This window comes from Epinephelus fuscoguttatus, linkage group LG19, assembly GCF_011397635.1.
Source record: "Epinephelus fuscoguttatus linkage group LG19, E.fuscoguttatus.final_Chr_v1".
NCBI lineage: Eukaryota > Metazoa > Chordata > Actinopteri > Perciformes > Serranidae > Epinephelus > Epinephelus fuscoguttatus.
Genome location: NC_064770.1, coordinates 12,560,387 through 12,584,822, shown reverse-complemented (window position 1 = coordinate 12,584,822; position 24,436 = coordinate 12,560,387). Strand labels below are relative to the sequence as shown.

The 24,436-nt window shown below is 43.5% G+C and overlaps 1 protein-coding gene, 1 long non-coding RNA gene and 3 other non-coding genes across 5 annotated transcripts in view; 1 reads left to right on the top strand and 4 right to left on the bottom strand.

The window, feature by feature from the left end:
- The window catches only part of shank1 (SH3 and multiple ankyrin repeat domains 1), a 99,176-nt gene extending 79,125 nt beyond the window's left edge, over positions 1 to 20,051 (top strand). Inside the window, exons 18-27 of the mRNA XM_049561711.1 lie at positions 232 to 367; positions 480 to 560; positions 4,165 to 4,173; positions 4,485 to 4,511; positions 4,624 to 4,680; positions 4,896 to 5,011; positions 6,197 to 6,320; positions 7,013 to 10,523; positions 12,074 to 12,964; positions 16,603 to 20,051. Coding sequence (XP_049417668.1) covers positions 232 to 367; positions 480 to 560; positions 4,165 to 4,173; positions 4,485 to 4,511; positions 4,624 to 4,680; positions 4,896 to 5,011; positions 6,197 to 6,320; positions 7,013 to 10,523; positions 12,074 to 12,964; positions 16,603 to 16,690 — 5,040 coding nt within the window. The 3' untranslated portion in view covers positions 16,691 to 20,051. The remainder of the gene's footprint in view (positions 1 to 231; positions 368 to 479; positions 561 to 4,164; positions 4,174 to 4,484; positions 4,512 to 4,623; positions 4,681 to 4,895; positions 5,012 to 6,196; positions 6,321 to 7,012; positions 10,524 to 12,073; positions 12,965 to 16,602) is intronic.
- Positions 20,052 to 21,430: 1,379 nt separating this feature from the next.
- LOC125879382 (uncharacterized) lies at positions 21,431 to 23,597 on the bottom strand. The gene is made up of 3 exons (XR_007447861.1): positions 23,331 to 23,597; positions 22,498 to 22,542; positions 21,431 to 21,825 (listed from the first exon to the last, which is right to left on the bottom strand). It is a non-coding gene; the product is annotated as an uncharacterized LOC125879382 (long non-coding RNA).
- LOC125880224 (small nucleolar RNA SNORD88) lies at positions 21,641 to 21,730 on the bottom strand. Its single transcript, XR_007448036.1, has one exon. It is a non-coding gene; the product is annotated as a small nucleolar RNA SNORD88 (small nucleolar RNA).
- LOC125880222 (small nucleolar RNA SNORD88) lies at positions 21,907 to 21,998 on the bottom strand. The gene has a single exon (XR_007448034.1). It is a non-coding gene; the product is annotated as a small nucleolar RNA SNORD88 (small nucleolar RNA).
- Positions 22,609 to 22,700, bottom strand: LOC125880223 (small nucleolar RNA SNORD88). The gene has a single exon (XR_007448035.1). It is a non-coding gene; the product is annotated as a small nucleolar RNA SNORD88 (small nucleolar RNA).
- Positions 23,598 to 24,436: the final 839 nt, after the last annotated feature.

Genomic DNA, 24,436 nt, shown 5'->3' with positions numbered 1-24,436 from the left:
ACATTTGTTTTTATAAATAAAGTTTAGTTGACGCTAATGTTCAAGAACCCTGAACTACAAGTAATCATTTCACTCTATATTTACTGTCAGCCTATCAGTTGTCACTTCCATCTCCTTTATTGACATACATGACACCAAACAACATAAATGTAATTGAGAAAAGATGATAAAGATAACAATAAGCTGTGTTATTAAACTCTCCGTCCCTCTCTGTCTGTGTGTGTGTCCCAGGTCAATGGTCAGAATGTGGTGAAGGTTGGTCACCGGCAGGTTGTCAACATGATCCGGCAAGGTGGCAACAGCCTCATGGTTAAGGTTGTCATGGTAACTCGCAACCCTGACATGGACGAGGGTACGAGGAAGAAAAGTAAGAGTCTATCTGCTGCACCCTAGGGTGCTACTGAAGGCGAATGCTGGTAGTAACTGAACCGAACGGCTTGACTGACCACTACTGCCTTTGTTTGCTCCTTCCCCTCCAGTCCCCCAGCAGAGTAAGAGGCTGAGCACTCCGGCTATCGCCCTACGATCCAAATCCATGACTTCAGAACTGGAGGAGATGGGTGAGAAGTTGACTTGGATAAACTTTTGGGGTTGAAAAGAGAAGGATTACAAAGAATGAAGAAACAGACAGACGAGGAGATGTAGAGAAATAAGAAGAGTGTTTTAAGCTGAAGAGCACAAAAAAAACGTTACTGGGAAAAATAGATTGAGGTGATGAGGGATGATAGAAACAGTGTGAAACCAGAGTGTTTGGGGGTTGCTACAGATGCTGAAAGTGTGAAGGGGAGTTGATGGAGGGCTAAATTTAGACAGTAAGAAAGTAGAGAGGGAGATAGTGTAGGTACAGACAGAATGGAGAGAGAAAGAAAAAAGAAGATTGGCTACCGCCAAGGATGACGGTCTCAATGCATTTCACTGTTCTTTCAGAGGTTCCACACTGTCACTACCAGCACCCCCACTACAGGTAACCCCACCCGGAGAAGTGTCGCCATCCACCCTGTGATCCCTCTCTCACTGCCCGCCTCTTTTACCTCTTACCCCCCTGCACCCCCTACTGCTCCCTGGCCCGCCCACAGCTTTAACCCCAGCGCCCACAGAGCAGTCTACCAGCCCCTCTGCTCAACACACACACGCACTCACAGAGACACTCAGCAAGTATTTGTTGCCAAGGTAACACTGCAGGGGAATGGGCGTCACCTGAGAAGTTTTCCGGGTGCCACAAACATCACGGCTAAGTGTCTGGTCTTCATGTATTAGTGAGCAAGTTGCAAAATATGTCTTTTTATTACTATTATTTTTGCCGAGATCTTTTGTTGAAAACATCTTTGATTCATTTGGAAGAAATCACACCCAGGATAAAATTATTGAGATGAGTAATTTTTTGAGAAAAAAGCAACTTTGTTCCAGGTCTGTTGCTATGGTAACAGCATTATGTGTGGCTATGCTTATGCCATCTCTATTTGAGGCAAAATAGTGGGAGGAGAGTGCATGGTGAGGGTCAACACCCCCATTTGCAGATCAGAATGTTGTTTTATTGGTGATTGGCTTATATTTTCTAAACATTTATGGTGTTTTCCGTTGCTATAGCTGCTGTCTGGTTCTGAGAATGCTCAGCGAGCAGTTGATGATGTATGAAGGCTGATGACATATGGAGCTGGAGGGGAGGGGAATCTGCAGGGCTTCGTCAGCTGATCTTATATCTGGATTCAGTACTTTATCTTACAAACGACGGCTTAAACTTGCCCAAACCGGTAAACAACAGCACCTACAATGAGTCCTGCCCTGCTGCTGTAAGCCAGGATCTAACTTAGTTTATCCTTAATGTAGACGTTAGCCCCTTGCTTTATTCCTCCCCCATCTCTTCCCCTCACCTGCCTCCTCTCTGTGGTGTGACCTCACCTGACCAGCACAAAGCATGAGCGCCCAGTTTGAAACACAGGTGCCAGATCCCTGAACCCCTGACCCACATCCTTACCGCCATTCAGTGCTCACTATATACACTATTATCTTACTACTAGCACTTTCTGTATGCAGTGATACTGTATTCATTATCTCAATGCATAGAGTCTCACTCCAACAAACTTAAAGGGAGAGTTCACCCCAAAATCAAAAATCCTTTTTTTTCCTTTTACCTGCAGTGCAGTTTGAGATATCGGCTGTAACAATCTCTGCCTTCTCTTGACTATAATGCAACTAAATGGCACTTGGCTTGTGGCTTGTAGCACCAAAAAGTAGGAACTATTTTCTCACTCCTGTATTACAACTGCCAACCACATCACCATGCAGAGGAAGTGTGCACCTACTGCTAACTCAGCTAGCACCACTGTGCTAGCTAATGTTATAGCTCAGCCAAGGAGGGGCCATTAAAGTTTACATCTTGTGCTGTCATGAGCATGAGCCTCTCATCCACGAGTGAATGCACGCTTCCTCGTGAATAGTGACACAGTTGGCTCGTGTAGCTCAATAGAAAGGAAAATAGCTCTGCCATGAAACTGCTCACAACAAGGTCTGTGGATTATCTTGAGTCACCAGGTCATGATTTCTGGAAAGAGACATTGCTGTTGAGTTTGTTAAATATATTTTTTGGTACTTTAAGCACCACAAGCCGAGTTCCATCTAGTTCTGTTATAATTGAGACAAGGCAGACATCTCTACAACTGGTATCTCCAACACTCAGCAACTCTCACCAAAACAATGTAGACTGATAAACAGCCCTACGGGTAAGAGGAAAACATGTATTTTTGGGTGAACTGTCCGTTTAAAGGTGCTACAAATAAAACCTACATTTGATGATACGATGTTGTATCTCGACTGCTGGACTGCTTCATAGCAAAAAACATGAAGGTGCTCTTCCTCCACCGCAAATCAAGCAAATCTCTACATCCTCTGCAAAAGGAAGTCAGGGTTTTTAGAGAAAATGTGTTCATTATTTAGGAAAAAAAATAGCAACAACTATGTTGCTTTTTTTATAAAACTGTGTAGACTAGCCTCATCCTCATCATACCAAGGTACTGAAAGTAACTACAGTGATATACAGGTGTAAAAGTACCGCAGTACAAGAGTTGAATCAGACAGGCTCTGGTAGCTTATTGGAGATGTATTGTATCATGTGTATTTTGGCCAATAAGTAACCAAAAATTGCAGTACTGACATGCCAAACAAGGTTTTATGTCATTCAGAAACAGTGCCACCATTACATAGTTTATCCACCAGGAAACATTTACAAGCTGATTAACATTCCTCACTTGTGTCCTCACTTAGTGTGCATCTTGGTCACAATTCTTAAATCAAATTCTCCCAAATAATCCCCAATATCGGTATCGATGTCTGCCTCAAAAATATCAGTATTGGTCGGACTATACTTTTAAATAAAAGGGTCAGTTTGATGCAATATAAACTGCATTTATCAATAAACATACTGTTCTTGAGATGCAGGTGCTTAATTTGCAGTCACACACCTAATAACTTGGATCCTCTTTGCTTTTGCCTCCTTCTGGATCAAGGTGAGAGGAGCACAGTGTGTGATGAAGCCATGTCAGCCCCTACCATATGCTTATTCTAATGCATTAGAATTCATTTAGCTGTGACGCCTATTAAACTATCTCACCTCTGTGATTGGTGCAGTGTCCCAGTTCACCTAGAAGTCATACTGCAAGATAACAAGGACATTAAAATGGAAATGATCCTGCGGTGCACTTAAGTCCACAAATTGTTGTTTTCCTGACACTAATTTCACGCGAGTGTTGTTTAAATATGTTTGGACACGTGTTTCGACAAAACTGTGGCTTATTTTTTGAAAGGATTTGTGCAGTGCAGTTGTAAGCGAGAGATGAAATGAAGACAAGTTCAAAACCCTTTCATGCTTGGTTTAACCATCAGACATTAAAATTTAATTTCTGTTTAATTAAGCTCAATAAACTACACATTATGAAATATAACGACTTGAGCATAAGTATGGCAGATAACCCTATTCCTATTCAGTCCACACACACAAGCTCACTCACACCAATGGATGCAAACACTAAAGGGTCACCTTTAATTCCTCCTCTTTACTCCCCTGTAGACTTGTCCCTTTACTGTTCACTGGTTTAACCACTAACTCTGTCTTTTCTTTGTCCCCTTTGTCCCCTCTTCACTGCTGGCCGGATCTTAACCATTTCACAGTGGAGAGAGGTGGGAGTCTGCTTCAGACTAATTCCACATTTGTGTGTGTGTGTGTGTGTGTGTTTTCTCGTGTTTTAGAGAGTAACAACAAGAAGCATACTGTATGTGTTTGCAGCATATTTACTGTAACATAAGTGTGCATGCTTCAGCTGTCTCCAAGCGTGGGTGTGATGTACGTTCTTTTACATCGAAGATCGAAAAAAACTGGCGAGGTGACTCAGTTTGTCAGGCTCCGGGGAATATGATTAGTATTCACTGTAACAGCGCTATCGCACTTTCGCTCCTGCCAAAACTTAAGTCTCCTTTTGTCCTCCTTCCAGCTGCTACCCCTTGGAAAAAAAAATCAGGTATGCTCTGGTACACTCTCGCTTAAGGCTTTGTATTTATGTCTGTCCAAAATGACTTGGCACTCACAGCTCAGTCGCTTATTGGGCTTATTCTGAGTTTCTTTTCTTTTAGAATTCGAATCCTCACAAGTTACAGAGAAGAAGAGGACAGTCTATCAGATGGCTTTGAGTAAGGGAGCTCATGTTTGTCAGTGGATGTTTCCTGAATCTCTTCCTCTCTATCTCATCCACCTTCATCAAGTGTGTCCCTTTCCACACATTGTTTCCTTCATTCTGTTGCTGTCCATTTTTCTGTTTCATTGCTGTATGTCCCTCTCTTTCTTTCTCTCTCTCTCTCTCTCTCTCTCTCTCTCTTTCTTTCCTTCTCTGTCTTTTTTCTCTCAGATAAACTAGATGAAATTCTTGCAGCAGCTCAGCAGACAATCAGCACCAATGAGGCGCCGGGGACACGGGGACAGGGGCCAAAAAGAGACAGGGGACGAAGTTTCTATGGCAATGAGGTGTGTCTCCTAAATCATACTACATCATATTTATATGTGTGTGTGTGTGTGTGTGTGTGTGTGTGTGTGTGTGTGTGTGTGTGTGTGTGTGTGTGTGTGCACCTGCTGTGCTTTGGATCTAGAGCCTGCGCAGTATTGATCTCCGTGGTATTGGGTTCCTGCCCATACACCCGTCCAACCATTTGCAAGCAGTGCCATTGATCACAAGCACACTGACTGGCACACAAAGCTGTCAATCATGACACCACGCCTCCATTTTCTAACATCAAATAACTAATTAAAACCAAATATATATTAAAAAAAACACTTGAGTATACATCAACATAAGAACTGACTTGAATGACAAAAAAACATCTTTGGTAAATTTCATTTGAAGGCCCATGTCCTATCCACCAACATAGAGGGGGCGGGGTTTATAATGGGATTTATGGCCTATAATGCAGCCATACGCCAGGGTGCAATTGAGATGTTTGTCCGTATTTACTATACAGTTTATGGGCAAGCTTTTTATTTAAATTTCCCCTCATTTCTACATTAACAAGTTATCTTGACTCATTTAAACCTGCATTAAAAGAATGTCCATTTATGGGCAAAATGTCTATTTATGTATTAATAAGTGATGCTGTGTTACACTGAATTTGTGAAAACAGCAAACATATTGACTTACTGATTAATTGGGGACCATTTTTAACTGTTTACAAACTCTCACAAAATTTGTGCAGTAAAGTAATTTTCAATAAAATTGGAGTCTGGCTTTGAAGAGAGCACTGATAACTTTAACTTTCAGTTCATACAACTGGATAAATGGGACTTGGGTTATACTGCACAAGTTGTGTAAGAGTTTATAAACAGATGTTTTGACATAGTTCTGCTTTTGTTAAACATGGTCCCCAGTCAGTCAGTAAATCAATATGCTTGTTGTCTTCTGTGGAGGCATGTGAGAAGGCATCACTAATTGATATACAAAGGGTTATTTTGTGGGTGAAGTATTCCTTTAAGTGATATTTTTACATTAACAATTAACCAGTCATACAAATGGGTCACAAAACCACTGAGAATTTAAACCAAACTCAGCAGCTTTATACCAATTCTAGCTTATTGTTTTAGTTCTCGGGCCCGTCCATGTACAATTGATTCTCATGTTACTCTCCCCTTTCTTTCACATGCTCCTTTTTGGCATTTCAGACAAACTACGGGGATCAGTCTGGGATGGGGATGATGTCGTCAGGCTTGGGCCTTGGCTATGACCGTGGCCAGTACACCTCAGGTCACGGCCCACCGCACGGTATGCTGCGGCAGAAATCCATCGGTGAGGCTGTCTGTTTTTTCTGTCTGCCCCTCCTTTCGCCTGTCTGTCTGTCCTCTGGACCAGTTGAGGTCTACACTGTGCTGACCTGTTTGTCTGTGGCCAACAATGTCTTGTCTGCGGCCAAAACTGTGCGCACTTTGTATCTGTATCTGTAGCTTATCGTATGTTATACTCTTACCTGTTTCACTAAATATACCTGTACTATAGAAATAAGATGTTTGTCTTACACTCACCCTATTACTATTTGTTATAGACAGTAGTGCCACTAATCTCCTTGTTTTATTCTGGTGGATTATTTTCTGTTTTTTTGCTTACAAAGGCTTTGCTAACTCTCCTCCTGAAATAGTAATGTGCTCTCTGGTGACCAACTAAACAAATGCTGCTGTGTGATGCTGCCCAGTTGCTACTTGTTTGTGGAATATATAGCACTAACTGACTTACCTACTAACAGACATGAGAATTGAGGACAGACTCGCTGGCAGGTCGACGGGCAGTCAGATTTAGACAGACACTCTCATAGATTATCCTCAGCTTTCCTTTTCTCTGGCTCCATTTCCTCTCTGCTCTTATTCGCCCCAGAACTTTTCTTCTTTTCTTGTTCATCAGCCTCTCTTATTCTCACTCTACACCATCTGTAAATCCCTATTTCAATCCAATTTGTTTTCTCTCCATTTGTGAATGCCGTACTGCAGGGGTGCCTGAGGAGGAGAGGCAGTACCTGCATCCTCCAGCCGTGAAGTTTGCCCGCAGTCTGTCGGTGCCTGGCCCAGACGACATCCCTCCTCCTCCCACTACAGCTCCACCAGACCCTCCATTTTCCTCTGCTCCACCACTAGGTTGGAGAGCAAAGTCATCTCAGCAGCCTTCTGTCTCGGTGTCCCAGTCCACATCCACCTCTGCGCACTATCAGCCCTACGCCCAGTCAGTGCACTTCACCCATGGCGGCAGGGAAAGGGCAGGTGGTCCCAGCACTGGCCCCAGTGGTGGAGCGGTGGACCACACAACCCAGTATGCACACGCAGCTGCCCATACTGCTCAAAGCAGGACTGCTTCGCGGAAGGTTGCCTATACTGGGGAGCCTGTTGGAGCTGGCATAGGGGCTGGTGGAGGGGCCAAAGCAGCCGGTCTTAGGAGAGGTTATAGCACCGCTGTCCCCCCATCCAGCATAGCCACTGTAATGCCCCAGCAACAACAGACTACCCAGAGTCAACCCCAGCGAGCAGACCGCAGTGCAGCTGGGGCTGGAGCAGGTGGTCCTAAAGGAGGGGCCCGGAGAGGTAAGGGCCCCCTTGTGAAGCAATCCAAGGTAGAGGACCTGCGCATGGGCCAGGGTACACTGGGGGGTAAAGGCTCGATGGAGAAAAGCTCCATCCCCATCCCCACCATTATTGTCAAGGCCCCTTCAACCAGCAGCAGTGGACGCAGCAGCCAGGGCAGCAGTGTGGAGGCAGATGTTCCTGCATCAGGGGAGACAGATGATGCCAAAACACCCCATCCTCCCTCCACTCCTGCTCCACAGCCCCCTGCCCCACCTTCCATCCCAGCTCCGCCACCTCCATCCTTGCCTTCTATGCGAACCCAGGATAATCTGGACTTTACCAGCCAGTTTGGGGCTGCCATTGTTGGTGCAGCTCGTCGAGACAGGGAACGGTTTCATGAAGCCCGCAGAAAGAGTGCCTCCTTGTTCATGTCTGCTGAGGAGGATGTGAGTCTTGGAGGAGTGAGTGATGGATTAACAAGGACTCAAGTGTCACAGCAACAGCTTAGCACACAGGCTGAGAGTTCATCAACACGGCTGCGCCCGTCCAAGTCTATCGATGAGGGCATGTTCTCTGGGGACACTTTTATCCATCACACCCGCAGTATGCCTCCAGCCTTTGGCCTACCTGAGTACTCATCACCTGCCCTAGACTATCAGCCTAAGTCTGTGCCTACTGACTTGTACACAGCAGCAGGTAGGCAGCAAGCACCGCCCAGTTCCACCACCTTCATTCACCCTCTAACAGGAAAGGCTCTTGACCCCACATCACCACTAGGTCTCGCCCTGGCTGCCAGAGAGCGTGCTCTGAGGGATGACAACAGGTTAAGGAGGGGACCAGAGCACCACTTCACCCGCCAGATGTCGAGTGTGGTTTTCCCTTCGTCTGCTGTCACCTCTCAGCCGGTGTCATCCGCCGCTCAGTCCTCCAGCTCCTCTTACCTGGTCACCTCGTCTTCTCTGGCTGCCACCACGGCCACTGTTGGCCGCCCGCCCTCGCCCAGAATCCTCAGAGGAGTTGGAAGTGTGTGGAGTGAGGAAGGTGGTGGAGGAGAGAGGGAACGGGAAGGAGGAGGGGCTCGTGAGGGGCTAAGAGTTCGTTTCTCTGAGGACAAAACGGTCCATACGCACCACTACCAGTCTCAGCCGTATCAGCCAAGCTATAAGGAAAGGGAGCGGGAGAGGTCTAGGGAACGGGAGAGGGAACTGTCGAGAGAAAGAGAGAGGGACAAAGAGAGAGAGGGTTACATGAGGAGGGCAGAACAGGCTGCTGCCAATGCAGCAGCCGCTGAAAGCGCTGCTCAGCAGGCATCCCAGTCTCAGCCGCCTCGGAGGCCCTCATTTCTTAGGATGGAAAGTCAATCTGATGCCTATGTCTTGTCCCTCACCCCTCCCTCTCCTCCACCTACCAGTACTCAGCAGACAACGAACACTACTGGGAGCACTGGGACTGGTCTGATGGTTCTTCCTCCCCCTGCTCCCTCAGTTGATGCAGACGATGAGTTTGTCTACGCAGACCCTCTCCCACCTCCATTAGAGTTTGCCAACAGCTTCGACAGGGGAATTGGGGCAATGTCAGGGTACTCACAACACGGGATGCGCCCCAACAGCCTGGCCTCCCGCCAACAGCAGGTTCCACCCCCTCCACCTCCGCCTCCTCCTCCACCACCACCCCCTCCGCCCCCCCAAAAAGAACCATTTACAAGCGGGTTTCCTGCTCATACACCCCTGCCCTCACCTCAGGCAGGGGACTCCACTGCCTCCAGCCTCACATCTTACGACAGTGAGGTGGCTAACCTGACTCAGTCGGCTCCCTCTCCCTCCCAAACGTCGCCCAACCCTCCACCCCCTCACTCGCCCTCTACTCTGCAGCCCACCTCGATAGCAGGACCTCCGCCTCCCCCGTCAGTCTCACCACCACCTCCTCCCGGATCTTATCACAGACCTTTCTCTATGTCCCACCCCCACCACCTTTACAATAGCTCTCACACTCCTGGGCGCTCCTCCCCCACACCTCCCCCACACACAGTCGCGCCACCCCCAGCCTACCGTGGTCCCCCAGCGCCCACCTCCACCGCTGCCACCTCTGCTCCACATAGGGGCACTGACTCACATGCCACGACCGCTAGCTGTGCCGCTACAACCACCACTGCTGCCACCACAACAAGCACCTCCACTCAGCTCTACCAGGAGCGCACACACACCACGCATACAACATCCTCCTCCGCCATTGCAGGCAGTCGCAGAACAGGGGAGCACCACCGTCCTCCCCCCGCTGCCAAGAAAGGAGAGTCCCAGGAGACGGTGGTGGACTCTGGAATTGAGGAACTGGACAGCCGAAGCAGCAGTGACCACCACCTGGACAGCATCCTGGCTGGTGTCCGGGGCGAGAGGCTGGACCGAGGTGATAGAGGAGGACGGATGGGAGGGGGAGGTGGAACAGGGGAATCAGACAGGGGAGGAGATTTTCTGGAGTCTTACATGAGTTACCTGGATGGACAAACTTTTGAGATGCAGAATGCCACAGCAGCAGCCTCCACCTACCCCAAAACCAACAGGTTCAGAGAGGGAGGTCGCACTGGTGATTTACACAGGCAGACCAGCACCGCTCCTGCATCCTTCCACTCCCACAGACGAAGGGATGAGCAGGAGGAGGACGAGGCCGAGGAGGGAATGGATGAAAGTGGCCGGGATGGGTATGGGGTGAGGGACGTGCAGAATTTGGGACGTCCTATTTCACCGTACTTTGATCGCCCCCGCACTCCTGAGATGAAGCCTCTTTGGGGCGAGGGGCAGATGGACCAGTCGGGGCAACTTTTAGAGGGGAAGAAGATTTACCCTCCTGCGTCCAGTATGAAGCCCAGCATCATCAATGAGCTGAGCAGTAAACTGCAGCAAAGAACCAAGGACAGCTGGAGTAGCCAGAGACCGCTGAGTAGACACAGGTACACATCAGTGAAAACTTTGGCTTCATGTTTTTCAGTGTCACAGCATGAACTACATGTTTTGTTGTTGTTGATGCATGACATTGTCATTGTATTCATGTTGCGCCTGTGTGAATGTATCAGTGTGCCCCCCGTGAGTTCTTTACCTCCCACGATTGATGTTCAAGTCTTCTGTAAAAGATTGTGTACTGTCTGTTTATGTCTTGTGTAAGTGTTGTGTATATGCAGTGTAAACCACTCCTTTTATTTCTCTGGCTTTTTCCATGTTTCTCTCAGAAGCAGACACAGGTAATATAGCCACTTCCACACTCCTTTTTTTGTCAGGAAGAACATACAACTTTGACACCTGCTTGAAATTACAACCTGTTGCGAGACAGTAAGGAAGAAGAGGAAACCTTGTTAAACGTGAAACATAATAATGTTAACTGATAGACTTGATTGTAGCAGGGGTATAAATCACTATTTTCGTCATGGTACGATATTATATTGATTCTTTGGACAATGATACAATATTTGCCAATAGTCTGCCACAATACGATTTCGGTTTGATTCTATTCAGGGGCCTGTGATCGATATGTGATGATATCATGTGCCCATATATCACAGTCGGTTACAGAAAAAACTGCCACCCATTCTTTTTCTTTTTGGCCATAAAAGACAACATAGAAATAATGATAAATAACTGTAGCTGATTTCCTTTAAACTGACACCACCAAAACACATAAAACAGCACATGGGTCAAGTCAGCCTTCAGGGCTTTCTGTCAGAAAATGATATCTGAAAGAAATCTTTTCATTTCAACCCAAGCCATCTTTTTCTTAAAACTTCAGGTTTATCTGGTGGAAAGTCCTGAAGTCAAACTTCTCCCAACAGCTTTAAAACATACTTATTACATACTTACTCACCGTTGGTTTAAGTCACTGAGTGTCCTGACAGAGCAGCATGGTTGAATATCAGCCTGCATGCTTGTTTTTTCAGCCAAACATTTTTGAAACAGAGCAGCTAATGTTGCAGCAGTGAGAAGTTAGTGGAGTGAGATGCCCAGCCAGGCAGATCCATTATAGTATTTTATTTTAAAACAGCATAATTTACATATGACATGTGCTTTGTCTGTTGACTGGTGTTTTCTCTGAAATCCAAAATATTTCCATGCTGCTGATTTAATCCTGAGTAAATGATGTTAAAAAATGTCTTTTTCTTGGCTGCTTGGCATTATTTTGCCTGCTGCGGTTTGATGGTGAAAGAGTTTCAAAATACAGGCTTAACCTAAAGATGATGATATTGATCGATGTTTTCACTTTGCATCAATGATACTGGATTGTTGATCATTGAATCGATACATCAGTCAAGACTGATGGACCCACCCCCCTCACCACCACCACCCCACCCCTACACTGTACAAAATTAAGATGTTGACCATATAAAATCATTTAATCGACAGGTTCTAAAAATGGCTGGACAGTATTTTACAAACATGGTCATTAATGTGTATGCATGTTTTTTTGTCATGTTTTTTTCTTTTAACAATTTCTCTCCCTCTCCATTCACAGATTTTCAGAGGATTCAGCCTCAGCTCTGAGCCCCCCCTCAGCCCGATCCCAGTCACCATCTCCGATCTCTTTATCGCAGCCATCGTTATCCCCGTCCCCCACCCCTGCCTCCCAGTACCCAAACTGGGGACGGTCCCCATCTCCTCAACCTCCAGCTGCCTCTCAGCCTCCACGTTCCCATTCCCCGCTGTCCCCTACATCTTATTCCCCATACCCCACTTCCCCCAAACACAGACCTGTCTACCGGACCAAAGCCCTAGAATTCCAGTTCATCCCTAGTCGCGAATCTCGCAAAGCAGAATCACACATGCTCCAGCGTAGGCGAGCACCCAGCCCCCTCATCTCCCCATCAGAGAGACCCAAGCTGGGTCCACCACGGCCATCATCTCTTCCGCTCCTCCCCACCACACCTCTATACAGTGCCATGTACGACCTCCGAGGTTCAATCACCCCGCCATCACCTGGGAACCCTCTCGGAGATCCTTACTTTTCGCCCTCTCCTCCTCTCTTTGCCCCCTCTGGTGCCCCTCCTCCTCCAAACTCCACCTTAGTTGTTTCTCGATCCCTCTCTCCAACTCACTTCCTTTCTGGGACCTCTTCTCCGCCCCTGCACCCCCTCCCTCCACCTACATGCCTGAGTTATCCCCATCTACCGCCCCCTTCCCCTACAAAGCCTTTTGCCTCCAAGCCGCTGCCCTACTGGACCAAGTATGATGTTGCAGACTGGCTAGGATACCTGAACCTGGGTGAGCACAGAGAGCGTTTCCTGGACAACGAGATTGACGGAACTCACCTTCCCTCCCTGACCAAGGACGACTATTTGGATCTGGGTGTGACGCGTGTAGGCCACCGCATGAACATAGAACGGGCCCTGAGGACCGTAATGGACAGGTAGGGCTGCAACTCAATAGAAAATGAAACAGTTGAGTCAGTCTTATTTGTACATGCTTTTTTAATAACCCATATGATGTGAGAAGCAGTTGGCCCCCAGGTGTTTTCACGTTATCCAATCCATTCAAAAAAGGTTTGGACACCACTGGTCGATAGGTTATTTTGCTACTCTTCAGTTTACAACACTGCATATCATCACACCATGACCTCACAAAACACATTTTTGGCCATAACTCAAAAATTCACACGCTGGTTATGACAACATTTTACATAAATCGCTAATAGTAATAATAAAAAATGAAGAAGTGATGACATTTTATATCCAAAGGATAACATTCAACTTCACTTTTCTGACCAGTATTCAAAGTCATAACTCAGGAACAGAAGGGAGCACATTTGGTTGGATACTGAATTGGTGACACTAATTTTAAACTGTGGTGATTGTATAGATATTCTCTGCAGCCGGGTTGAGGATGTGTGTGAAGCATCGTTTTAAACATGTAGCATCATTTGAAGTATTGTCTTCTGTCACAGCTAGAACTTTGTGTTCTATAATGTTCTGCTGATGGTCAACTACAAGCTCAGTGGTTCCCTGTCAGTCCTCTGTACTCTTCTATAGAGACAGGCTTCAAGGGAAGACAGCATGTTTCCCTCTGAAAATTATTTACTGGAATTATCCCTGTTAATATAGTGATGATGTCAATTAAGCCAAAAAAATACACTTACTACCTTACTGCCGTCTTTCAAAGTCTTAACTACATATAAGCTTGGACAGCCATGCATGTAAAATGTAACTTCACAGGTCGGTGGAGGCCTACAGTACAATTGTCAGGCAGTAATTCTAGTTTATGGCATAGTGTGCTCTGACATTTATTGCGACAAACTGTGGTATGATCTTTTTATGTCATATATGTCATAATGGCATAATGGCATACTCTATTTAAAAACAAACAACAAAAAGTATTTTCGTCATACAACATAATGACTTTTTAATGATATACTACACCACCATTTTTAATTATTTTTTCTATGGCATACTACACCATGACTTTATATGACTTTTTTTTAATGACATAACATACTGTGGCATTTTCATGACACTTGAATAGCATAGTATATTATGACTTGACTTTTATGACATGTAATACTTTTTAAATTATTTTATTTATGGCATACTTTACAATAACTTTAATACCAATACACACTACACTGGTTTTTGTAATGGTATAGTATCCCATAAAAACATAAAAAAGACATAGTAAAGTCAAATCTCATTATACACTATGTCAGGTGTGTCAAACATACGGCCCAGGGGCCAGAACTGGCCCGCCAAAGGGTCCAGCCAACTAGATGACTTTGCACACTCAGGGCTCTAGTTTCGCAGACCAGGCGAGGCGGGGGCGCAGCGCACCTGCACTTTGCCAACTGGGTGTGGCCAGGCGAATTTTGCAAGTTTGGCACACTGTGTGCGCTGGCGCAGCTACTCCACTTTCCCACCTCTGTCCCTCCTACCTACACAAGTTGGAAAGAGGGAGGAGAGAAGGCGTGGAGTGGATTTTACACATATCACACCAATCAAATGAGCCCCACTCCTCGCCCTTAAACACGCCGCGCGAAGGCGTAATGAGAGTTTATTGAATTCGCCATGGCAGAAGAGAGCAGCAGCGTCAGACGGCCAAACTTCTCCTAGTAGGAAACTAATGTTTTGGTCTTGGAGGTCCAAGCTCACAGTGTCCGAATATACGGAACTGCGAGCAGACCTCCACGGGCTGATGATGCAAAGGTAGCCTGGGAGGAGGTCACCACAATTGTAAATCAATGTTGCGTTTCTCTCGTGCACGCGTGCTCTCTCTTTATCTCTCGCAGTCTCACTCTGTTTCTTTTCTTTGGACTTTTCTAAGATGACAGATGCTGAATATATACTCCCTATCTGATGCTGTGGCTGTTTGTGGTTGGCTGAGAGGGATGTGAACTCACTAGTTTGCAGCTGTGTTAATCAAATCAGGTTGGGTTTCCATTACGCGTGCCAAACGTGCCAAACGGTGCCCATCCCCTTTGATCTGACATCAGATGTGACGGGACAGTCGATATAGAGATACATTTATGTGCTGATTGCAGATAGTTGCATTGAATAGTGTTTTTTGGGTATTTATTGCATTATTAATGTGCCTGACATTCTGGAAACCTGCCTGTGAGGTTTTGGTGACGTGTGCGCACTGTCCGCCGGTAAGCCAAACTTCAGCTTACACCGTCTGCGCTCCGCCTGTGCTGACAGTGGACGTGGTTTCAGCTGGCGAGCTTTTAGCACACCTTCGGCGAAGCCTTTTGGCACGAAACTGTCACTGCGCCAAGCTGGATCTGTCGGCACCTCCCCCTGCTGCGCCGCCAAACTACCAAACTGAGCGCGCCTCAGGTTGTGCTGCTCGAAACTAGCTCTGTGTGGAGTTCGCCACCCTGCGCCATCCTGCGCCGCGCCGGGAAACTAGAGCCCATAATGTTGATGCACATGTGAAGGCTGAGAGGTTTCAGTAACAATTTAAACAGTGACCAGGCACTTAATGTAAAATACTGCCTTAGAGGCTTCTCCACTCTGACCAGAACACAGCTCTCTGAAATAACAATAAGTACTTTCTATGGTCATATTTAAAGATATTGAACATTGTGCAACGTATTATCAACCAGCAGCTTCAGTGCAAAAAAATCTGTATCAGACTTCTGTCTTTAAACAATATTAGTGGAACCCTGCTGCTGAGGCACTGACAAAACCTAAGATTGTAATGCAGAGGATGACTAAACCTGCTTCTTCAGTGCTTCAACTTTAGTGGAAAAATATGAAAAAAGTCATGTAATGAAAGTGATTAGTAGACTGATTGGATGTGGAAATACTAAGACACACTGTAGAATTTGCACATAATTTTTTATTTGTTCTTTCTTCTTCTTTTTTGCAGAATAAAAGAAATTTTTGAAGTGGTTGATATTTATAGGTTATGATGCAGTGGTTTTACTGGTCCGGCCCACTTCAGCCCCCCACTATGTCATAAAAATATATTTTTTTAAAATGCTAACTTACAGAAGAAGTCATAGTATAGTATACCATAAAAAAATCATAATATAATTTGTCACAAAATGTCATAAAAACATAGTATGACAAAAAAGTTGATATGGAATGTCATAAAATTGTCATAAAATTTGTAATACAAAAGACAATAAAGAAACAAACACATCCATCACTCAGGTGGTTGTGATCTGAATGTTTGAGGGTCAAGCTGCTCTCAAACTGGACCAATCAGAGCAGAGCTGGACAGTCTGACAGGGGAAAGCATGCCTCCATAGAAAGGGCAAAACATAAAACATCAAGATAAATGTTATATAGGCATGTATAGCATTGCAAAGCAGCTGAAGAAATAAACCCAGCTGTTGTCAGTCACCATGTGTGTGATGACCTGTTTTTTCCAAGTCTAATCAGTCATGTGATGAAACCACACAGAGTCACCATACTCTCCTAATGAACAAAGAATTCTTCACACCTGCAAGACTCACACAAGAGCACAACTGTGCTACAAAGCAACAAACACCATTCATTATCATTTAAAAAAAAAAACATCACTTGTGTCCTATGTCTTTTCTTCTGTCCTCAGGCTTTCCAGCAGCCCATTTCCCATTTCTGTTCTCTCACCTCGGGAAGGACAGACAGAGAGGAGGAGGGACGACGGGAGTCGGAGCTGAGGTTGCAAACGCAGAGGCAGAAAGAGAGAGAGAGAGAGAAAGAAAGAAGGAGGGGTTGGAGTCAATGAGGGAGGAAGACACAACTGCTGCTATCCATGGTGGATTCACACAACAAATGAGGGGGGAACAGATTTCACACAGAGAGCGACAGAAAGAGGGAGTCAAGTCCCAAAGGGAGATGGAAACACAGGGATGGAAAAAGGGCTGACGATCCATAAAGACACCGGCTGGCGCTCCCCAGTTGTGGCAGGCTGATTTACACAAGTACACTCCCCACATGCATGCATGGTCACACCAATTGACAAACAACACAAACACACCTTCATCCAAAATGCATATGAAAACACCATGGCTGCAGCATATATCATGAATGAAACCGAACCAAATACTTGAGAGGAACAAACAAAAGCCAGTTCGATTTTTGAAAAAAAAATTGAGCAAGTTGTGTTGTTGGTGAGCTAGAGAAGATAGCGGTGTCCTTCATCGTGCAGCCATCTTGTTAAATAGTCCTCTTACCCCTCAGCTGGCTGGTTAAATCTGTTCAGGTTTAAGAGTGGAACCCACCAAGAGTATTTAGAGTGCAATCAATGACAACCCCTCCCCGTGTGAGTGGATGCTAGTTTTTAACCGTGTCTGAATATCATCGATGAATATCTGAGTGTGAATGGGGGTGAGTGTCTGCAGGTGCAAGGCTTTGTCTGTCTGCATGGTGAACGTAGGACGACGCAGGGCAGTATATCATGACAGCTTCCATGTCTTTTAGAGGTGAAGAGGGCTCAGACGGAAAACTCGTGTCCTCGGCTCAAACCGAGGAGGCCAGCTGCGTGTTCGGCTTGGATTGGTTACGTCTTGTTTTTACCTCACCACTGGTAGGGCTCTGTCTTCACTGCAGGTCCTGTGATCAGGATGTTCTGTGTTTCTCTATAGCTCTTTATCATCTTAAGTCTTATAATGACATATATACAGACTGGTCACTGTATCACAAATTTGTAGCAAAAATAAGTGCCCAGACCAACAAAATATATAAAAAAAATAAACACTGATACACACACACAGGCACCCGAGTTACTTCTATACATGCCTGCATGCATACACCAACATGTAGACACACATACACACAAGCACTTGCGAGTGATTGTGTTAGAGTTTATGGGACACCTTATATATAGACACACTATATGTTTGGATCCACAAAAGGAGACAGACTGTGCTTTCAACTGTTAGACGGGAACACGTGACAGTGCGAAGAGAAATCCCCCCGAGGATTCGATTTTCCTGAGAAAGACTTCCTCAGCGTCGAGGCAACTGTTGTACAACCATTGAGACCTTCCATCCACCGAGGGAGACTGGAAAGGAGAGGGGGGAGGGGAAGAGGAAAAACTGCCATTTTCTTGCTCTTTCCCCACCCAATCCCCCCCCTGCTCCTTCCAGGAGTGGCCCCCCCTCTCTCTCGACAAAATCCAGGAGGAAACAAGCAGCCACCGGGCCGAGGGGATCTGACAGAAAAACGCTTATATCGAGTTTTAATACTATGATTGTTCTTACAATTTTTAAACTTTAAATGGGAATACTGGAATACTGATATTGATATGAAGAGATTTATTGTTACTATTTATCATTACTTTCATCGTCCTTACTGTTATTACAGCTTCAGAGAGTTCCTGCTTTCTGCCTCTGGTCGCTGACGTGGCGCTCGTGTGCAGTCGGCGCATTTTCTGACTGTGTGATGAAGATAATCGTGTTGGTTATATAGATAAATATATATGTATATATAGGTATTTTTGAATTGAAAGATGCATATTATTTAGTGCACGGTACCCTTAACATTGCTTCTGTATGACGAGAAGCATTGCAACTTAATGTGAAGCACATTTTAGAAACACTTCCTTTCTCCTTGCTGTTTTTCTTTTTGTCAGACTGTGAAGCTTTAATCAAAATGACACGTGTATGGCCTCAAAATATGATTTTCTCACTCTTTTAAAAAGTTAGTCGGCACTTATATGCAGATACTGAGTGTGTAGCAAGTGTTACTCTAGGGGATGCCCATGATACACATAAGTGAAAATTATATATCACTTTATTTAACTTTAAATGTATTTTTGAATTCCGGCAACCCTGTTTTTTTGATTGATAACATTCACAAATATGCTTTTCCCATGTCTCCATGTGCCATATTGCCATCACTGCACATTTACATCTCATTAAAACCTCAGTCCTGCTTTTCTCACTGTTGCTGAGATCAAATATAAGGGCTCTCTCATGACCTCTCTACCTTGAACAACGCTTCACCTCTCCTGCTGCTTTTGAGTCCTCGAACACATATCAAACGTGCGTTTTACATCGGGGCATTGATGGGGGAGTCCACTCCCCTTGCGGCCCTGCTACTCCTCAGTCTGTTTTTGCAAAAAGATAAAAGATTTCATAGATAGCGTTGCTCAAAGTGCACACACACAGGCTTGTGAATGAGTAAAAGTGGATTTGTCTCTGTATTTGCTTTGTGCTGGTGGTCAAGGAGAGATTATATTTGAATGCAAAGGAAATAGCAATAAGGACGATGAAAACAATGGTCATCTAATTATGGTTTAAGATGTAAAAAAAAAAAAAAAAGAAAAAAGTCTCAAAAGTTCTAAAGAATCTCTGTCTTCCAAATAATGTTTAACATGAAAAGGTACAATGTATTTATTTAACTGTTCTGCTTTCTATACAGTTCGACCCGTTCTCTACATCTCCTCCCTTCCACTGTTAATAGCCTGACAGTATTAAGAGCTCCAGTCTGTTCTCGCTCATCATTTGCATCTCCTTGTTTGTACAAAGCACCTTCTGCAGTCGCTGACATGTGCCAGTATGCTCACAGCTCATTGTTTATTACCAGCATATTATGCAATGACCCTATTTCCATTAGCAACTGTGGCTTTTCACATTTCCCTTTAAAGGTTTTGAAGTCATTTTCAGCCAAAAAGGGGGCATGTTTCTGAAATGGTGAACAAGCAGAATGTGGCTCCCAGATTCTCCTTGTTTCTATCAGGTCTCTAAAACGCTTGCTAGTGTAAACAGGGCCCATAATAACTTTGGATAAGACATTTTGAAAACATCTCTTACTGCTACAATGATGTTCTCGTTAAGTGACCGCCGAGAAACAGTTTTTGGGGAATTGTTTTTAATCCTTTCTTTGCATTTAGAAGTTATAATCAAGATATGGTGGCTCGCCACTGCTGTCAGGAGGAAAAAAAAATCAGAGGGAATCGGTCTGACTCTATAGAAAGCATTTCTTTTTCCTTTAAGAGATCTTTTAAAAAATGAGAATATGAACTGATGAAAGGTAACTTACAGAATATATATGTATATGTGATATGCATATACACACATTCATATAAACATATATGAATTTCAAATGTTTTAAGAGATAATAAATTGTTAGAATTATAATAAAGATACAGAAACAAAGTTGTAATTTATGTTTTCTGATTTCTTGACTGAATTATGCTTAATCTCCATCTGGACACTGATGTTTACCTGTGGAGCAACACTATGGTGTCTAAACATATGCCACTGACTGACTGACTCTGTAGGTTCACAAATTTGGGTGTGGTGTACTGTTGTACCATTTTAAATAACACTGATTGAGGTCAAATTGGTTACTCAGGTGATTTCAAATCTATTTTTATATATATAAAAATTGTCATTTTTGTAGGTGAAGTATTCCTTTAAGCTATTTGGGCTGACAGTGTTGCAGTAATACTTAAGATTACATCCCACTGAGTACACTGTAGATAGTGTACCAATGATATACTTAATAGTTATCTATTGGTAGGTAACAATTTTGTGTTAAGGAGGGACCTTGAAAAAAAATTACAACCTGTCATTTTTAAATTACTCTTAATAATTTCAGGGTACAGTAAACCTTCAAGCTTAGTCTCTCTTTTCACAGTAGCTACTTAACCAAAAGAAGCCGAACTGTGTGAAAAACTTTACTTAAAAATATAAGTTCATATAAAATCTAAACTTTCATGTACAATAATTGATGTTATGCATACATTCAATAGCTTGCCAGTGTTGTTCATACACTATACTGCCTGATTTACACAGTAAAAATAAGTTTTGATCTTCAGGTCACATTGGATCCACTGCAGAACTGTTTCTCAGTATTAGATCATTAAAAACACAACTACTCCATAGCCACAGGTATAAAAATGACATTAAAGGTTAGCTTAAGGATTTTCTCTAGCAACAGTAACAATGTACACAACATTATGGTCTTCGTATTTTGATTTTATGTTTTGGTAGGTCACGATTTTAAAATATGATTTTATTGCTATAAACATTGTTTCCACTGTATCCTGAAAAGTAATTATTTCATTTCAAAGTCCCCCTCAAACAAAGTTGTCAGCCCCTTAATTACCAGCTGTTTGTCTTCCTCCCTCCTACTTACTTTGGTACAGGTACCCATAAAGTATGAATATACAAAACACTAGAGTTACCCAGTGTTGCTCATAACAGCGGATCTCATCTTCACAAGTTTTGGATTTGTCATTTGATCAAAATCAGTCCATTTCAGTACGAGGTTGTCAGTACTGTGAGTCAGTCTACAGAATAGTCAAACTGCAACACATTCATAAATGCTGCAGTTGAATCATGTCACAGTGACAAACCCAACAGCTGAAAGGGTCATAAGTCATCACATCAATAATTTGCCGCCCCTTACTCAGTGTATTTGTACAAAAGTGAAGAAACAACTTAAGATGCAGAGTTTTATTTGATTTAATCAGAGCAAATACAGAATATTAAGCTTTGAAAATTAACAAAAAAAACAAACAAAAAAAAACACTGAAACATAAAATGGTTATAAAAGCAGGTGATGTCTGTGGGAGGACCAGTACCTGTAACAGAAGCAAAGAGCAGTCAGAATAGTCACAATCATACAAGGTTTTAAAAAAAAAAAAAAGTAGCCATCGTCTCATCAGACTCTGCCTTGTCAAGGGCAGAGATGCACTTCTGTCACCACTGATTTTCTGAGCCCAGTGCTATCCATCACAAGAGATCACCATTCACAGTGTCTGCTACTAAAAGCCAAGAGATGAAGCGTTAAAACACAAACCTGATGCAAATCCTGTATGAGTGGCTTCTCTTCTTAACACCTGGAAAAAAAAAAAAAAAAAAATACAAAGCAACAGTTACTGTCTTGTAATAATTTTCACTTTGGACCACCATGAGTTCATTTTCTCCTCAGAAACTCTGGCTTGTCAGGGCCAAAGATGCACTTTTGTCTTCAGACAGACTCAGAGCCCAGTGCAAGTCATCAGGGGAGAGGGACAGCTACATACACTCAAGTTTGAAGGAACGTATGAAAAATGGCACTGGTTGCAGTAGCCGACATGCACAAATCTATCTGGCTTCACTCTGATAGTTTCCTAGCTCTTAGCAAAACAAACCTCACATTTAGTATATAAGTGTTAAATCATCTTACTATTTCCATAGTGATGTTGCACTCAAAGCAGACTACTTGACAGAGTTGACTTACAATGAAGACAAACTGGCAAATTGCATCAATGCTTTGCACAGCACACTTAAAATCCCTCGACCAACCCGAACAAGGGCTATTCAATTGCCAATTTTAAAGTATTATTATTAATGTAGGATGCAGCTGTGCCTGTTTGACTCAGAGTTCATAAGAGTGAAGTGTAAAATGAGTGTTCATTGCCCTCCAGTGGTTAAAGTTCATAATTATGAACATTTTATTAAAAAAAAAAAGTGTTGAGAAAGCTGTGTGACAGCATTTCTAATTGTGAGAATACTTTGATTTTACATACTTTGTTTGTAGTAGAGTCCAGTCTAGGCGTGGCTCCACTTGTGACCTGAAAGCACAAAAAAATGTGTTACTGTGTTGTCATCACCATAAACTTTGACCAACTTGAATTAATTTTCTCCTCAGAAACTCTGGCTTGTCAAGGCCAAAGATGCACGTTAGTCTTCAGACAGACTCAGAGCCCAGTGCAAGTCATCAGGGGAGATAGGCAGCTACATACACATACGGTTTTAGATAATATATAATGGACATTTAATTTACTATACGCGTTATAAAATGGATTAATGTTGGGCTGCTACTTAGCTTTTGATAACTGACTTTCTGTAGCTCTTCATACTGTTAGCTACAATGCTAATGTAGCCTTACCACGTGGAGATAGCCGCACACTGTCGGCCTACATCAGCTGCTGGTGTATGCTACGGCAAACGGCGGCGACGGTCGACAACCAAACCCAACTCAGAAACGCGTGAGTTAAAATTTGCCATGTTCAACAGTAGACAGTATGTGCCCTGTTTGAGGCCTCGTGCTTTCAGTCGTAGCCGCATGTCACAGTGTTGAATTCGGCATACCATGTAGCCACCACAGGGGTCTAAAATTTTAATAAACCACTCAAATTCACAAACAGCTCCCGCAGTTTGTTACTCAAAGCGTTAGTCGAACCGAATTAAAGTTTAACGTATAGTATATGACAATTCGTAGCAATGAATTATAACATCGTTAATTAGCAAGACAGCGGTAGGTTGCAGAAGCTGGTGTTAAAGCAGTTATCATTTCAATAATCTATAATTTATGACAAAACTAAACTTCATATTAATGAAATACAAAATATAATCTTACCAGTTTCACCGATGACGTTTCAGTCGCAGCAGACAGCAACCAAGTGACTGCAGTTGGTCCTGCTTCCCTCGCTTTTTTATATCGGCGGTTGGAAGCCAACTAATAAGAAGATTACCGCCCCCTACTGGACTGGAGTAAAATAGAACTGAGCTTCACCTCCAGCTTCCCTTTCAGGGGCCTGGTATTATCATCCACTTTACTTGCCATTTTCAAATAACTCGATGAGTAAACTAAGATGTCAGCTTCAGCTTTAGATGCACAATAAAGGGAGTCTTCACACCCAGAGAGAGGCTTCACCAAACAAATAACAGGTAACACAGGGATGCTTAAAAAAAAAAGAGGTAATTGCTGCCCTCTGGTGGCCACACTGCGCAAGTACAGGTCAATTTTAAATGCAATTGGAAAGTATCAACCGGAAAAAATATGATGTTAATTGTGTTTGACTTCACCATTCTAAATATGTTATTTTAAAATCATCACCTCGAAAAAATACTACTTTATTTTGTTTGACTACAAATTTTTAATGTCATATTTTGAAAGTACCAATAAAAAACCCATTTATGAGGCTCAGCCTGACTGTGATCATATTAGGAATATGTTGTTTACATGAGCACAGAGATATTGGGTTATTCACATTACCCGTATACATCCTGGTGTCATTCAGCTAGCATATTCAGGTTTTCTTAAAGGGAATATGGTGTTAACATGCTCAAACACAGAGTACTCCAAAATACTGATCATAATTATTCTTGTTCATGTAAACACACTCATTTCAGAACCAACTTGAGGTAACAGAAAAAGACAAAGGTCCTCTAGTGGTTACAATGACAAATGGCAACTACATGCTATTAGTAAGGTCAAACGCACCACATTTATGATACTTCCAAAATAAAACATTTACAATAGACAGAAGTAGTCATGCAGACCATGAGAGGTCAGAACAGAAATACTCAAGAAGTAGAGATGGGTCAGAACTGAATTGAGGTAAAAGAAAAGAGAGGAGCAACAGGTTAAACAAACCTTACAGCATTTTTCTCAAGCACTGTTGTTTTGTAAACTTATTCACAAATTAGCTTCATCAGCCGGAGATATACTTGATTTGTAAC